Raw genomic sequence first — 17267 nt, forward strand, 5'->3', positions numbered from 1 at the left:
TGTGCTTGAGATAGAACACATAAATACCTGGACTGGCTAGAGGTTTGTTGAGAGTGACATTTGATTGCATGTTAGAAATATGGCTAAGTCAAAAGAATTGTCCAAAAAGTTCAAAGAAGAAATCATTGCCTTGCACAAACAAGGAAAAGGATACAAAAGATAGCAAAAGCTCTGAATGTTCCTAGAGATACAGTTGGAAGCATAGTTCGCAAGTTCAAAGTTAAAGGAACAGTGGCTACACTACCTGGACGTGGCAGAAAGAGGAAACTATCAGTGGCACCAGATTCCTGAGGAGGCAAGTGTTCAAAAACCCTCGAGTGACTGCAAAACACCTGTGGCAAGACTTGGTGGCAGCAGGCACTGAGGTTTCAGTTTGCACAATAAGGCGCATACTAAACACTGAAGGGCTCCATGCCGGGACTCCAAGACGTACAGCACTACTGACCCAAAAGCACAAGAAAAGTTGGCTCCAATATGCTCAAAACCATATAAATAAGCCACAGAAGTTTTGGAATTCTGTTCTGTGGAGTGATGAAACAAAACTGGAACTCTTCGGGCCCATGGAACAGCGGTATGTCTGGAGGAAGAAGAATGAAGCATATGCTGAAAGGAACACCCTGCCTACAGTGAAGCATGGCGGTGGCTCAGTGATGCTCTGGGGCTGCTTTGCTGCCTCTGGCACTGGAAACCTGCAGCGTGTGGAGGGCACGATGGATTCAGTCAAGTATCAGGAAATCTTAGGTGAAAACGTCATGCTGTCTGTGAGGAAGCTGAAGCTTGGGCATCACTGGACCTTCCAACAGGATAATGATCCCAAGCATACCTCAAAGTCCACCAAGGCTTGGTTTCAGAAGAAGAAATGGAAGATTCTAGAGTGGCCGTCACAGTCGCCTGACTTGAACCCCATAGAAAATTTCTGGTGGGATTTGAAGAAGGCGGTTGCAAAACGCACACCCAAGAATATTACTGAACTGGAGGCCATTGCCCATGAGGAATGGGCTGAGATTCCTCAGGAACGCTGTCTGAAGCTGGTGTCTGGCTATGCATCACGTTTGCAGCAGGTCCTAACAGCAAAAGGGTGCTCTACTAAGTACTGAAGATGCTCGTCACGAAGGGGTTGAATAATTTTGAGACTGCATTAGTCATTAAAAGTAGCATTTTGTGTTGAATTTGGATCAAAACCCTTGTAATATTGGTTTCATTGAAGTACTTAAACAGTTCTTGTGTAATCTGTTTATTGCAAACAGCTGAGAAATTGTATATTTTGCCAGTAGGCCTAATATGCAATGGGGGTTGAATAAATTTGATTGCAACTGTACCTAAAATCAGCACTCTAATCACTTTATGTTCCTTCATTCATCCTAAGTCTCCTCCAATAAACAGCTGAACTACCTAATTGCCGAAAAACAGCTGCACAGCATCCACACCAATAATCAATAATAATCAACCAATAATTGAATAATCAAATGAATGATGGCTCAGTGTTACACTGTCATGGCTTACTGGGACACTTGAATACATCACAGCCTCCTGACCTCATTGTATGTTTATGTAGTCTACCTGCTGCCTCCACATTGAATCAGATGAGCACACTGCAGACTGTGCATGGTGGCTTCATCATTTTCACTCACACCAGAAACCAATCAGTAGCCTACTCCTGGACACCTACAAACATGATGTGCTTTCAACATTAACAGTGTAGCTCTGTGTTAAGGATCAGAGGGATCAATGTGTTTGGTGTATAGATATGGTGAATATGGACGATGAGACTTTGCTTTTAAGCAACAAAACTAAAAGGACAGTAAAGCTCGGAGCTCTCTGAAAATTTCCACTTGCCAGATCATGGCTACCTCAAGAGTGGGGGGTTCAACATGGTACACACGTCCCCATTTGAACACAGCATAGGCCTATAGCAGCCTAACTAGGAGCTGGTCCAGGCCTGAGCCAGTCCTAACTAAACTTTATCACAGAGCACTGAAACTGGGAGATGGTGCATTAGGAATCTCATACCATAAATCTGGAAACTAAAACTTTAAAGCCTATCACACACAATCTTCTGCATAGATTACATTGTATTCAGATATCTATTTTTAACTGGATTTTCATGGCTACATGTCTGACAAAAGGAAATCCTTTTGGGTTTTGACAGAACTAAAAACAATTCTATGTGGCATAACAAACAAGAGTGCGTCTCCTGCGTTCATTACAGGCTAATCACTGCTAAAGTGTTATCTGTCACCAGGATGAGTGACTTTGAGGGTAAATTCTGTCTTAGCAATTTAAAGTCTGATCCAATGAGGAGCTAAGATTAGTGTACTATAGTCAACTGTCCAGTTTTAAAAGTTCTAGCTGCAGCAATCTAAACCTTTTGAAGGTTTATAGTATGAGCAAGAAACAGGACGGAAAACAAAATATTACAATAGTCAAATCTGGATCAAACAAAGGCGTCACTGAGGGGTCTCTGCACCAGCCATGGACAGAAAAGACCACATTTTAGCTATTGCATTCTGTCAGTAAAAGAAGGTGGTCTTGAGGATATCTTTGACATGCTGATCTAAAGCGAGGCTAGGATCCAAAGTACTACCAAAATTTGTGGAAGTAAAGGTCTTTAAGAGGGTCTAACCTTCCCTAACCCTTTGGCATTGTTCCATCCAAATACAGTTTATGTTTCCTTTTGTTCATATTAAAATGTTATGACTGAGAGCTTGCATCAGACTAAGTGTTGCATTATTTTATTTTATTTTTTATGTGTATAAACCAGTGAAAAATTTGCCAGGAGTCCCGACAGCTAATTAAAAATCTTTTATTTGAGCTCCAAGAGTGCACAGTCCATTGGTCACATTTTCTACAGAAATCTTTGTATCAAAATGAGCATTCACATGTATGACAGTAATGGTTGGTTTAGAAAGGTTTAGGTCTGCCTGTGACTCGGTTACATGGCTATGACATTCATGTCCTTTGGACTAACAACTAGATATGAATGCTTGTATCAGACTTTGATTAAATGAGCTCAGGGCTTTTGGATTCATGGAATAACATCATCAGATCCTTTTATAACTGTGTTGTTCAGCAGTCAATATTCTGAGATAAAAGCACTTTCAAACACAAGAAATGATCACAGTAAAATCAATCAATCAAACTTTATTTATATAGCGCCTTTCATACATCAAAAATGCAACCCCAAAGCGCTTAAAAGATATTTTTGGTCATTATAGTGACAAATGAACTGTAGGAAAAAAACAGTTGACTGGAATATTGCCAGCAGACCCTCCTAAAGCCCCTTACCTCTGTTATAAAGTCATAACTAAACCTACTACAATCTGTTAAACCTCTATCAGTCTCCTCCTGCTCTCTGGTGTTACCTATACTGTGTTATAATGCAGACTTATTACTGTTTCACTGTTGAAACAACACATTGAGTATAAAACGATGATTTAATTGCAGCTCAATTACAACCTGCAAATGATCGCAACATTATCTGACAAAATAAAGATAAATACAGTTCAATGACAGCTGTCATATACCGTGTGATGGCCTATAGTGACATTTAAAATGAGTGATCACAGGAGGTAACAAAAGCTTTTCTACTGTCAAACTGCCCCGACCCTCACTGAGCTGCTCTATCCTGGGGTGCTAAAGTTCAGTTTGGGGTGATAAAAACACCAGAAGTATTCATTTGGTTTACCTTGAAGAAAGTTTGATTTTGTCATTTGATTAGATGTGTCAAATGTGTATGTATGTTGTTGGCTCTGCTATCCTGCTAACCTATTTTAATATATAACCAGTCTAACAAGTTTACAATCCAGAAAAGGTTAAGTTGCTTTTAAACCTCATCACTCCTTAATTAAAATGAGGAAAAATAGGAGATCAGACAGAGGACAGTTGGGACTGTAGCTGTGTTTTGCAAATCGATTGCAGATGTTAATGTTTTGTGTGTTCATTGGTCAGTTTTCCATAAGTAGCCGATCAGGGCACAACTCTGCAGCTGCAGGTCTTATTTTCTTTGCTAGATGCCGCCAGAGCGTGCTCCCTGATGACGTCATGTTTACAAAAACCCAAATCCTCTATGAATGAAGGCAGTCCTCGCCGGGTGCGGTGGCGCGCGCCTGTAATCCAAGCTACCGGGAGGCTGAGGCTGGCGGATCGTTTGAGCTCAGGAGCTCTGAGCTGCAGCGGACTATGTCGATCGGGTGTCCGCGCTAAGTTCGGTATCGATATGGTGCTCCTGGGGGAGCCCGGGATCACCAGGTCGTCTAAGGAGGGGTGCACCGGCCCAGGTCGGACACGGAGCAGGTCAAAGCCCCCGTGCCGCTCAGTAGTGGGATCGCGCCTGTGAATAGACGCTGTAGTGCAGCCTGAGTAACACAGCGGGACCCAGTCTTTTTACACTCTGTATACTGTTCAACTAACAGCTGGGACAACACACACACTCAGCAACAGTGTGTTTATGTGTTACAGCAGCTTTATCACTGCTGCTTTATTTTCTTGTTGCCATGAGAACCCTCAGAAACCAGTTGTGTTTGTTTGTCCTACAGCGCCTCCACCTGGAGGAGAGGAGCAATGACCATCAATGCAGCACCACAGACTGGCTGCAGTAATCTCACAGGTTTTCTTTGAATCATTCAATGAACTTGATAGAGAAGAGATAAAATTCCCCTGGACAGAACATCAGGGCTGCAAACACTGAACACTGTTTTTTCTGTCTTGTTGTCATGTTGTTGGTGTGTCTAATATCAACACTTGTCTCCTCCAGGAAAAAGCTGAAACACTTTATTACCGAAAGCAACAAAAGCAACAAAACTAAAAAAAACAAAAAAAAACTCCTTGTAATCAACTTAACAGGACAGCAAAATATCTTATTTACTGAAATGAAATGCAGTTTGGATTTTGAGTTATAATAAAAATGTCCCAACAGTTCTGATGGAGCTGGACTCATCTTGAGGACAGCTGTTTATGTTTCAAATGTTTTTATTAAATCGACCTGGAAACTGCAAAACTGTTAAGTAGGCTATGTAGAAATCTCTAAATGTCAAAGTGTGCAGGGGCAAGCAGCTTCCATTTCCACTTTACTTACCTCACACTGTTTACTTGTCTTGATTTTTGTTAACTATATATATATATATTTAATAGGGTTAGTCCCACTGTGAGCACACTAACTTTAAACAGTAGAGTATGCAGAATATACTGTTTGTGGCAGGGATGAAACATGATGGACTCCACAGCCCACTGACGAAGCAGATGTTGTAGGAGACACCTAAGACCACAAGGTGGCAGTAATCCTACAACAAAGACGCGACCTGACACAAAATGTTAGCGAAGAAGAAGACGACTTCCTGTGTCAGAGGGATGTACTTCCTGTGTCGGCATGCACATGTGGTAAACAAGCTGGGAGAGTAAGCATGGACCCTTCAGAAAAGTGGAGTAATTTGCCCAAAGCTCCGAGTCTGAGGAATCTGACAGAGGGAAGGTTTGGTCTCCTGAAGGAGCGTCAACATGCTGCTGTGCAGGATCTGACCAAAGCTCACATCGAGTCCTTTGACCAGGCTGTCACTGACGGACTCAACCGCGTCGTGCAGGTTAGTTTGAACCTAAAGACACCACACAACATGTTACTGCTTAAACACACTAAAACTATACGGGATTTGAACATTTTAATGAGGTCAAACATTTTTAGGAAATTATAACGTTTTTTAAGTTAACGTCAGTTGAAATGATATTCATCTAAGTTCAATATTAGCTGTATAAAAACGAGATAAACTAAGGAACAAACTGTTTTTTTTTTAGCAGTGTTAGGGACTATTAGTTATTTATGAGAGGGAGAGGATGGTGCAAAATATGGGAGAGGCATTTTAAATAATTTTTAAGTACTGGGAAGGGAGTTTCTTTTTTATTTATGGGAGGGACATACAACTTTCAATGGTTGTATTTTTTATTTATTTTAAATACTCTCAGAACCCCAAAACTTGCAAGTGGGTTTGAAATGCATGTAAAAAATCTCCAACATCACACCAGTTGTCTTAGCTGGAAAGTGTGTGATATGGTTATTTGTGGTGGAGCAAGGGTCATGCATTTCCCCCAAGTCACTCATGGAGGCTTAAGGAAAACATATTTGTAGCTCTGGGATGGGTCATAATATTTATTTAAAAACCCAGTAAACTTCAGTTTTGAGTTGTTTTCTAATAATGTGTAGTTGTGACTGTGTTTGAGAAGCTAAGGGACTGTACTTTATTCATCAGAGGATGGAAGTAGCTGGGGTGTGACTTCTTCTTCTTTTTTCTTTCCCTTCTTTTAAATCTCGACCCTCGCCAAAACTACAAATATTCCTGAGTGAAGCCTTCCTGACTGGCGGGAAATGCATGTTTTTTATTTTTACACAAAATATAGATATTGCAACCAATGCAATGAGCAAACAGCACAGAGGGAGTGAGAGTTATCACCACAACAAACAGCCAGTTTCTTAAGCAAAATGCAAATCGTACACACAATTTGCATCATCACACAATCTGTGCACTTCAGTAAAATATGGGTGCATGAAAACCAACCGTCCGACCACTCAAAACCAACAAAATTTAACAAGTTTACACATCACAGCATGCACACAGCCAGCATTCGAAACATTTGTACATCACAAACGTTTTTCCAAATGGACCGTAACATTCACAACAGTGGCAGCAGCACCCAGAATAGTGTTGGTAACTCGGTACGGTGACGTGTGTGTACATTTGTTGTTCTCACACTGAGTCTGTTGCCTCAGGTAACTGTCTGTTACTATTTTGTTGCAAAGTTTCTAATTGTTTCATGGTGTAATGTTATTTTTCTCAGGCCATCCCTCCCTTGGAGTTCACATTCAAAAATGACAGGATCAGCCTTTCCTTCGTCGAAGCCACCATCTACAACCCAGTGGTGGCCAAAGGGAACATCTGCAGGGACATGAAAGTGTTTCCAGCAGAGTGCAGAGGAAGAAAGTGTACATACAAAGGAAAGCTGGTGGTAAGTGTGAGATGTGTTCAAACAGGAAGTGCGTAACTAAGGGACTGCCCAATGATGGATCTAACTGCATGTGAGGGGTAGGATAACACTTGGGTCAAATCATTAATTGGGTTAGTATAATCTCAGGCAGATGTCAGCTGGTCAATCAACGGAGTTCCCAAAGGCATGATCAAGCAGTCCATGGGTCACGTGCCAATCATGGTGAAGTCCAAGCTGTGTAACCTGCACGGCATGTCTCCCAAAGAACTCGTAGAGCACCATGAAGAAGCAGAGGTAAGGCACACATTTTAAACATTTGCAGGATGAACAAAAACTTATCACATTCATCCATATTTAGTAATAAAGTCCAAACTCTTTCTTCAACATTGACAGGAAATGGGAGGTTATTTCATAGTGAATGGAAATGAGAAAGTTATCCGCATGCTGATTATGCCACGGAGGAATTATCCCATTGCCATGTCAAGACCCAAGTGGAAGAGCAGAGGCCAGGGATACACTCAGTATGGTAAATATAAGCTTTTAGATAATGTGTGAAAGTAGCAGTATTATAAAAATTTAGGCTTAAAAATTACAGCTGCATGTATTTTAAGATGGATGTCATTAAAATGTTCTTCTCACAGGTATTTCCATGCGTTGCGTGAAGGAGGAACACACAGCCGTCAACATGAACCTGCATTACCTGGAAAACGGGACGGTGATGCTGAACTTCATTTACCAGAAAGAGCTCTTCTTCCTCCCACTTGGCTTTGCACTCAAGGTACTGTTAAGAGCTATATATGTGTTTTAGAAATGAACACATCTGCAGCATTCGTTAATAAGGGCAAAGAGAGATTTTAAATCTCTACATAACAATATCTTAGATAACTACAGTGGAAACTGCTCACTGTGATAAAATCTGTCAGGGTCAAATTGATCATTTCTTGGCATTATTTCTCATGCAGATAATTGATAAGGCCTTTGCACAACAAGTTTATATTTTTTGTCCAAATTTGTCACGTTTAAAAGTAAATATAACCTCATATTGTGTCAATCATGTTTACACACCAACTCAGAAAATGTAATCCATCATTTAAGTTTTCGGAACACGTTCGATTTCCTTTTTTTCCACAGCCGTCAAAAGCCTTTAGAGTTGTTTGACAGCATTTAGGACAACTAAGGTGGCCACACAAAATCCAAACAGCCTTGTTAAGGGCAAGTGTTTGATTTGTCTGTTCCGGGCTACTGTAGAACAACATGGCGGGCTCCATGGAAGAGGACCCACTCTGTGTGTAGATATAAATGGCTCATTGTAAGGTCATCAAAAAACACAACAATTCTTAGTCTCAGGTTATTATAAACTGATGAAAACATAAATATAAATGCCGTTTACCATTACTACCAGCATGTCCCACTAAATGCTACACACTGGACCTTTAAAGTAAAATGAATAGATAAATAAAATTACTTTAGTTTAAACACTGTAAGCAGCCTGATCACTTACTATAAGTGAATTATTTAAACGGTCTATAAAGAATTGATTGCATCCCAGGCTGTCTCAGCCATATATGTTAACACAACTCTTTTGCCCTGTGCTATCCTCTAGGCCCTCGTAGACTTCACAGACTTTCAGATCTACCAGGAGCTGATCAAAGGCCGTGAGGACAATTCCTTCTATAAGAGCTGTGCGTCTGAAATGTTGCGCATTGTCGCAGAGGAGGGCTGCATCACCCGCAGCAAGGTGCTAAATTACCTGGGAGAGCGCTTCAGGGTTAAGATGAACCTTCCTGAGTGGTACACAAACGAGCAGTGCGCCAACTTCCTGCTAGAGTACGTTTTTATGATAAGTTTCTTTAAAGTGTAAAAACACTGTTATGTTTTGTGGTATGTTCAGTAACATTAATTGTGCTCTATTTTGGACCAGTGAGTGCATCTGTATCCACCTGAAGTCAGACATGGAGAAGTTCTACCTGCTGTGTCTCATGACCAGGAAGCTTTTCACGTTTGCCAAGGAGGAGTGCATGGAGGAAAACCCTGACAGCATCATGTGTCAGGAAGTGCTCACTCCTGGTCAGCTCTACCTCATGTTTATGAAGGTATGGTCACAGAGGCATTTGATAGAGCACTGGGTGATGACAGTAAACCAAAGGAAAACTTTGGGTTTGACCCCGACAATATTTCCAACAGGAGAGAATGTCTGCCTGGTTGACATCTGTGAAGCTGTCCTTTGACAAGAGAGGCAGCAGACTGAGTGGAGGATGGACGGCTGAGAACGTGATGAAGATATTCAACATGGGCACTGACCTGACCAAACCCTTTGAATATCTGCTGGCCACTGGGAACCTCAGCTCTAAGTCTGGTATGGATCAAGAGTCTAGTACGAGTACAAATTATGGTATAAAACTGTAGTTCATTTATTAAATTAGCATTTGTTTTTTGTGCACAGGTCTTGGAATGCTGCAGAACACAGGCCTGTGTGTGGTAGCTGACAAGCTCAACTTCATCCGCTACCTGTCCCACTTCCGCTGTGTGCACAGAGGAGCAGCATTCGCCAAGATGAGGACCACCTCTGTTCGTAAGCTGCTGCCCGAGTCCTGGGGCTTCCTGTGTCCCGTCCACACTCCAGACGGAGAGCCATGTGGACTCATGAACCACATGACAGCCATCTGTGAGATTGTGGCACCAACCTTGTCCACCACCTCCCTGCCTGCTCTGCTCTGTTCCCTCGGTGAGTCAGTCAGTTCTAATAAATGAAGCCACGAGGCGAGAGGTCAGTCTCCACTATGTTTAAATGTGCTTCCCCATGAGATCACGAGGCGTGGTGCATTCATGTTCCCTCTGGCACGATAATCTTGATAATATACTTTCATGTGTGATATGCACCACTGTTTTCAAACCTTGTAGTGTGGGCATGTTTGAGATTAGAGAGAAAAACATCTGAAGTTTCTCCGTATGTGCGTGATGCAGCCAGAATTCAAAATTGGTCAGGATTTTTTAAAAACTTCTTGCAGTCTGAGCCTGGCTTTAAAAAAATACTGACACAAATTTTTAAGTACATGTCAGTGTGCTGAATTGCATAGTAACAATCTTTTCTGTCTCTGGTGCCTCAGGTGTTACTCCAGTGGATGGATCTCCTGGCCAGGCCTTTTCAGACTGCTACCCTGTGGTCCTGGATGGGGCCGTCGTAGGCTGGGTGGAGACTGAATTAGCCCCAGTTGTGGTCGACTCACTGCGGAGGTTTAAGGTATGTCAACTGTGTTATTTATACAGTGTCAACTCTCTGTACCACCTGCATTGTGTGTGCAGAAAACTGACATTTGAAACAAATACCTTCAGGTGCTGAAAGAGAAGAAGATCCCTCCCTGGACTGAGATTGTTCTGGTGCCAAAAACAGGCAAGGCCAGCTTGTACCCAGGCCTGTTCCTCTTCACAGCACCCTGCCGTATGATGCGGCCCGTACGCAACTTAGCTCTTGGCAAGCAAGAGTTGATCGGCACCTTTGAACAAGTATGTGTAAACTATGATGTGGTTGTCATTTTATCCCAATACTCGAAGCACAGCACAGCTGTAAAAGTTGATTTGTTTTGCATTTTAGTTGCTGAAGATTTTTATTTAATCATCTTTTTCTACTTTGCTTCAGCTTTACATCAACGTGGGCATCTTAGAGAATGAGATCGAGCCAGGTGTGACCACACACCAGGAGCTCTTCCCGCACAGTATGCTCAGCGTGGTGGCTAGCTTCATTCCTTACTCAGACCACAACCAGAGTCCTAGGAACATGTACCAGTGTCAGATGAGTAAGTCTGAGACCACGGTCAGAGGCCACACTCAGCTGTACAGGCTGATACGATTAAAATGTTTCATACCTTTCATTATATTTTTACCTTTCATTGCCTTGTATAGTCATGAGGTGTTGTGTCCATGAGAGATTAAACATGTTCTCTTCTCAGGTAAGCAGACTATGGGTTTCCCCCTGCACTCATTCATGAATCGCTCGGATAACAAGCTGTACCGACTCCAGACCCCACAGAGCCCCATGGTCAGGCCCTGCATGTATGACCATTACAACCTGGACAACTACCCCAGTGGCACAAACGCCATAGTGGCTGTCATATCCTACACAGGCTACGACATGGAGGATGCCATGGTAAGTAAAACACAAAGTTTACTAATTTTTTTTTTCTGGTTGTAGTGGATGAAACCTTAACACAATTTGATCTCATTAGATTGTAAACAAGTCGTCATGGGAGAGGGGCTTTGCACACGGAAGTATCTATAAGACTGAGCTGGTGGACCTGGCAGAGAAAGTGAGGGGAGAAGACAGCGTGGTGTTTGGGACCAAGCCAGGTGACCCTAAAATAAATGAAAGACTGGACGCTGATGGACTGCCATTCATTGGGTCGACACTGAAGTATGGAGACCCATTTTACAGCTACATCAACCTAAACACTGGCCAGTCCTTTGTCAACTTCTACAAGTATGTGCTTCATCATATTATCAACATAGAAAAAACAATTCAGCATACTTCAGTGTATTTTTTTGCTTCTGAACTTCTCAAATGATAAATTGTTTTATGTTTTTTCCCCCTGTTGTTCCCAAGGAGCCAAGAGGCCTGTGTGGTCGACAATATAAAGATCTGCAGCAATGACAATGGCTCGGGCCGTTTTAAACGTGTCTGCATCACAATGCGAGTGCCACGAAACCCCACCATTGGTGACAAGTTCGCTAGTCGCCACGGTCAGAAGGGTATTCTGAGCCGCCTGTGGCCGGCCGAGGACATGCCCTTCACAGAGAGCGGCATGGCTCCCGACATCCTCTTCAACCCCCACGGCTTCCCCTCCCGTATGACCATCGGGATGCTGATTGAGAGCATGGCCGGCAAGTCCGGCGCCCTACACGGCCTGAGCCACGACGCCACACCCTTCACCTTCTCAGAAGAGAACTCCGCACTGGAGTATTTTGGCGAATTGCTCCGGGCAGGTGGATACAATTACTACGGCACAGAGCGGCTCTACAGCGGAGTGAGCGGTCTGGAGCTAGAGGCCGACATCTTCATCGGAGTCGTCTACTACCAGCGGCTACGTCACATGGTCTCCGACAAGTTCCAGGTGAGGACCACGGGAGCACGTGATAAGGTGACCAACCAGCCAGTGGGAGGGAGGAACATCCAGGGAGGCATCCGTTTTGGGGAGATGGAGCGAGACGCCCTGCTGGCCCATGGCTCTTCATTCCTGCTTCATGATCGCCTCTTCAACTGCTCAGACCGATCAGTGGCTCAGGTGTGTGTTGACTGTGGCAGCCTGCTCTCCCCTCTGTTGGAGAAACCGCCACCCTACTGGTCGGCCATGCGTCATCGCAAGACTGTCTGCACTCTGTGTGGTAAAAGTGACTCTATTGACTCGGTGTCTGTCCCGTACGTCTTCCGCTACTTTGTAGCCGAGCTCGCAGCAATGAACATCAAAGTCAAATTAGATGTTAAGTGAATTTTGCAAGACAACCAGTAAAGACACTTGCCTTAATGTGACAAATCAAAAGTGTCTATTATGAAACTGTTGCCTTGTTAAAATGTGACTCTCTGAAGCTGCTACAATTCACCATGCTACAGAAATATAAAACATCACACTGTAAAACCACGATGTGTCAGAACAACCATGTTTTTAAGAAGTGTATCTCAGAAGTGTTTTATTCCCCAAGACTGTCAAAGTAGCAGCATATGATGGAATGAATATGTGTTAAGGTGTGTATAAATATCCCAAAGGTCTTTTTGTACAGTCAGTCTGAGTGTTGAATAAATGATTCTGTACTATTGTACCAAAAATTCAGATCCTTTACCTCAGTAAAAGTACATCAAGTAGCATTTTCAAGGTGTGGCTGGGTAGTCATGGAGCTAGTTGTAACTTCTTTATCTCATCAAAAAGGTTAATGTTAATAAACACTGCTTTAATCTTGAACAATCTATTGTATTGGATAGGTGTATACTGTGTTTAACAGGGTTAACATGGGTCCTTTAAATCCCTGAAAGTGTGTGAATAGAGGGAATAAAACAAGGCTTTAAAGTTTTTTAAAACAGACATAGACATGGGTATGTGTAAGCCCTATATTTTGTGCAAGACAAGAAATGGAAGCTCTTTTGATATATACACTGCAGTGCACACGTCATTGAGCTCCATGACCGTATTAGCCAGCCTGTTCTCTGCATGCATGTTCATACTTAATAAGGTAACTTATGTGCACCTAAATAAGTATGCAGAACCAAAATCCTGAATTATTTTGATTTGATGAAAAGCTGGACAGAGTGGCAAAGTATGGGCTAGTTTTGATTCTAAAGCTTGGAAAATTAGACTGAATAATGCACACATACAATATGAGATCACTTTATTTGATGCATGTCAGTGTGAAGGCATACAGAATATACTGTTCACATTGCCTATGAGTTGTTTATTTAGTCTCACACCTATGTACATGGAGAATGATAGTCTGCTCTGTAAACCTGTTTGGGCGGGACATCTATTGATGCAACATAGTACAGTGATAACAGAATACAATATAAAAATTCTCAGTGTCACATCACATTGATCCGTGTCTCAAACTGTGCTGTGTTGGGTCCTTGAATTGGAGGGAATTAAGCCTAAGTGTGGGAACCCTTTTCAGTGTAAATTCTTGATCTGAATAGTAACTACAGCTGTCAGATAAATGTAGTGGAGTATAAAAATCAGTACTTGTCTCTGAAATGTAGTGGGCTAGTATAAAGAAGCATAAAACAGAAATACTCAAGTCAAGTGCAAGTACCTCAAAACTGTACAGTACTTGAGTAAATGTACTTAGTTAATTTCCACACAGTGTAAATTAACAGATACCTGAGTGACCACACTTGTTCACTGGACTCCAAGTAGTCCTTAAATGACACTGTGTTAGTGTAAGATCCTTAGCAGGATGCTTGTAAAAGTGCCCTCTTTGAAAGTTGAAAATTGATCATGACATTCATTTTTTTAACACATCCATAATTTAAAATCGCCACTTAAGGCGACATTGCCCCTCATTCTCGCAACACACACAGTTTCAGTTAACAGTTGTCCCTATTTCAGTTGTTGCAGAATATCTGGCAGGTCCAACACAGTCGGGATAGTGTAATCTGGTTTCACTGAACCATCTGGCACAGCACCTCCTGCACTACTGATCCAAACTGTCGCTCGTACTTTGGCATTAAAGCCCCCCTCGATATCTGTGTCCAGAGAGTCCCCTACCATAATACAGTCCTGGGCCTTCACTTGCAGCATGTTGAAACACAATGTGAAGATGGAGACGAATGGTTTCTGCTCTGCATATTCTCCTCCGACCACGATGGCATCGAAGAACCCCTCGCACCTGACTGCTTTAATTTTCTCTCTCTGAGTCTGAGTTTCCCCGTTTGTCAGCAGCAACAGCTTGTATCTGCTGCGCAGCTGTCTCAGGAGGTTGCATATTTCAGGGGACAGACAGAGAAACTCCAAGCGACTATTTTTCCACAGGTAGTAGCACTGAGCTCCCAACGAGGGTGGAGAACAGCTGCCAACAGCCTCCTGGATGCTCTCCTCCCAGTGACCCACACGCACCTCATCAATGGTTCTGCCTGCTGAGGGGTCAAAGCTCTCATGATATAGCTTTTGCTTGAACTTGTCACAAATGCTGCTGATGGTGTTGTCATCAAGGGCCAGTGTGGTCTTCAAAAGTTCACTGGTCTGTAAGATTCAAACACAACAGATAACCCTTGAGAAATTAAAACACGTATATTTAATTCAGCCATAAACCACAAGAGGTCGGCCTTGAGATTGTTTTAGAGGTTAAGGCATAAGCGGAATACATTAGTGGTGGTAGACGCACAGCTGTATGCACCACTGAGGACACTTGATTAGGTGAAGGGAAGCTTCCCATAGGTGAGGTGCAACTGTGGGAACTGCTGAAAGATTTTCTGTGACATGCTGAATTTCTTCAGTCTCCTTGTCCTTTTGACCAGCTGGGTGATGGACGCCCAGGAATTTAAAGCTACTGACCTTCTATCTCTCCTACCTCATGTCTGTTTGGTCAGATCAGATCCATACCCCCCCAATTTAAGTAAAAGTGGCAATTCCACATTGTAAAAATTCTGAGTAAATGTCCACCATTATAAAATTTATTTTAGTAATAGTGTGTAAATATTATCAGCAAAATATAAGTTGAGTATCAAAAGTAACAGTACTCATTACGAAGAACTTGCTTTCATTTGTCCTGGCTGACTGCACCTCTGCTCAGGTTGAAGATGGGCAGAGCTTGGCTGGGAATCATATGAGATCACCACTAGACTCCATCAGCAAACATTGATGATAAAGGTGTGAGCTGCCCTGCCCTAACAGGTGCAAATAAAACTAAACCAGAGTGTGTGTGAGATAGATGGGCCTTTTTCACATGAGACATTGTGACATGTCACAGTATGACAAACACAGTTGTACATAATGAGAAGAATGGTGGCTGAATTTAGCTGCTTCAGTTTCAGGTTCCTGATATGTGCAGGCTGGATCACTGTCACACTGTCATGGCTGCAATTGTGCGTGAATCCTATACCTTAGTAGCACAATGTGACAACATGCCGTACTACAAGTAAAATCAGTTATCTCATATAAATCATATTTTTGGATTATTGTAACTGATGCATGGGTGGCCCTGACTATACCTGTCAGATAATTGTAGTGGAGTTTGACGCACAAGATTTACCTGAAAGGCAAGTAAATTACAATGAATGACAAACAATGAATTGGAAAAGATGTTCTAGATGACACTGAGAGCACCCAGGGGACTGTACTGAGTATATGTTGACGTTTTCTGTTTCAGAACTGAGAACACCACAATAGAATAAAGCCCATTTGGGTATATAAAAAAATCAGTCTCCTATTCATTGTCTATGAAACAGCCCAAGACTTTTTACTCTATGACATCACAAGTTAGAGACTTACTTCTCTGGTTTTTGGCTTTGAGAGAGTGCAGCTCATGTTCACATATACTGATTAAACTTTACAAATACAAATACAATGGTGTCATCATTGATCTGAAAGTTAATTTGTAACACCAGTGTTTTACTGCTATCACAACTCAGAATGACAGCGTGTGGCCTTCACGGACGTAAAATTTCTTAAAATTGTTATAAAATACAGTATGGCCTACTTGAGTAAATATAGCACTACTTAGATTACACCACTGACGACAGTAACACGCCATTATGAATACAAATAAACTCTTGAGTACGAGCGTACAAAAGGACAAAGATGAAATAATGTTTTCTGACTAAATTAAAGGTTTTAAATGATCTTAACACTGGTGTATTTTTCCTCCCAGCGCAAACACATTCAATGGACACCAGTGACAGTAACCAATATACTCATAACACCCATTTTAGCTCCACTATTGCTCAGAACAACTTAAATTCAATACAGAAATATGACTTTAATCGTCCAGTAGTTTGAGACGAGTCACCAGTAGTCCATGACCTCCTAATTGAGTTCATTTAACAAACTTTAACGTACGTTAGGCTGCCGTTACGAACACGGAAGCTAACCTTAAATGACCATGTATGTATGTATGACATAAATGATACAAGAAGAGTATCAGACATTTATCACCTTTTGTATCGCCACTCCATTTGCCCGACTTGTTTCTATGAGCGTGTTGTCCATGTCAAACAAAATAGCCTTCACAGCTTTCTCCTCCATTGCTGAAGCACACTGTTCATTCATCTTTACTCCAAAATCCTGGCAAGGCTCTTTGCCAGTGGTCGTTTCATGGCGGAAGTATTGCCGGGTGAACTGCATGATGGGAGTTGTAGTTCGGATTTTTGTGGCTCTGTGTAGCACTTGCGAACCTTTTCCTCGAGAGGGCGCCACTAAATCAAAATACAATATGAACTTTTGACAGCAGTTCATAAAAAAATTCAAAGAGCTCTCCACACTGACCAAGCACTGATTTCAGCTGCTCCACTTATAATGACTCAACACATTAAATACATTTAAACCTTTATCATGTGCGTGTGTCATGTAAAGGAAATATGTTGTGGCTGCTTATACATAAATCATACAACAGATGATACTGTTTCAAAAAACTCTTAAGATTTACAAAAAAGTTTTTTTTCTGTTTGTATACAGGCCACATTTAAATAAATATTAAAGTATACCACAGTAAAGTGATTTAAATAATAGTAATATATATATATATAGTTCAAAACATTGAGACACATGACACAGTTACATCCACCATAGAAATAGAAATATTAAAGTGATTACTTGGTTTAAAAAAAA

General features: G+C 41.9%; 2 protein-coding genes across 2 annotated transcripts; one reads left to right on the forward strand and one right to left on the reverse strand.

The window, feature by feature from the left end:
* Positions 1-5356: 5356 nt before the first annotated feature.
* Positions 5357-13011, forward strand: polr1b (RNA polymerase I subunit B). The gene is made up of 15 exons (XM_049600777.1): positions 5357-5576; positions 6823-6990; positions 7117-7263; positions 7363-7495; positions 7611-7747; positions 8573-8796; positions 8891-9062; positions 9154-9325; positions 9413-9694; positions 10077-10210; positions 10303-10473; positions 10607-10763; positions 10917-11113; positions 11193-11443; positions 11567-13011. The coding sequence occupies exons 1-15, from the start codon at positions 5400-5402 to the stop codon at positions 12447-12449; spliced, it is 3405 nt and encodes a 1134-aa protein (XP_049456734.1). The 5' UTR covers positions 5357-5399; the 3' UTR covers positions 12450-13011.
* A 315-nt stretch (positions 13012-13326) lies between these two features.
* On the reverse strand, positions 13327-16748 carry LOC125903695 (N-acetylneuraminic acid phosphatase). Its single transcript, XM_049600778.1, has 2 exons — positions 16596-16748; positions 13327-14684 (listed from the first exon to the last, which is right to left on the reverse strand). Exons 1-2 carry the CDS (start codon positions 16707-16709, stop codon positions 14043-14045), a joined length of 756 nt encoding a protein of 251 aa, XP_049456735.1. The 5' UTR covers positions 16710-16748; the 3' UTR covers positions 13327-14042.
* Positions 16749-17267: the final 519 nt, after the last annotated feature.

The sequence above is a fragment of the Epinephelus fuscoguttatus genome, linkage group LG16, assembly GCF_011397635.1.
Source record: "Epinephelus fuscoguttatus linkage group LG16, E.fuscoguttatus.final_Chr_v1".
In the NCBI taxonomy this organism is placed as follows: Eukaryota; Metazoa; Chordata; class Actinopteri; order Perciformes; family Serranidae; genus Epinephelus; species Epinephelus fuscoguttatus.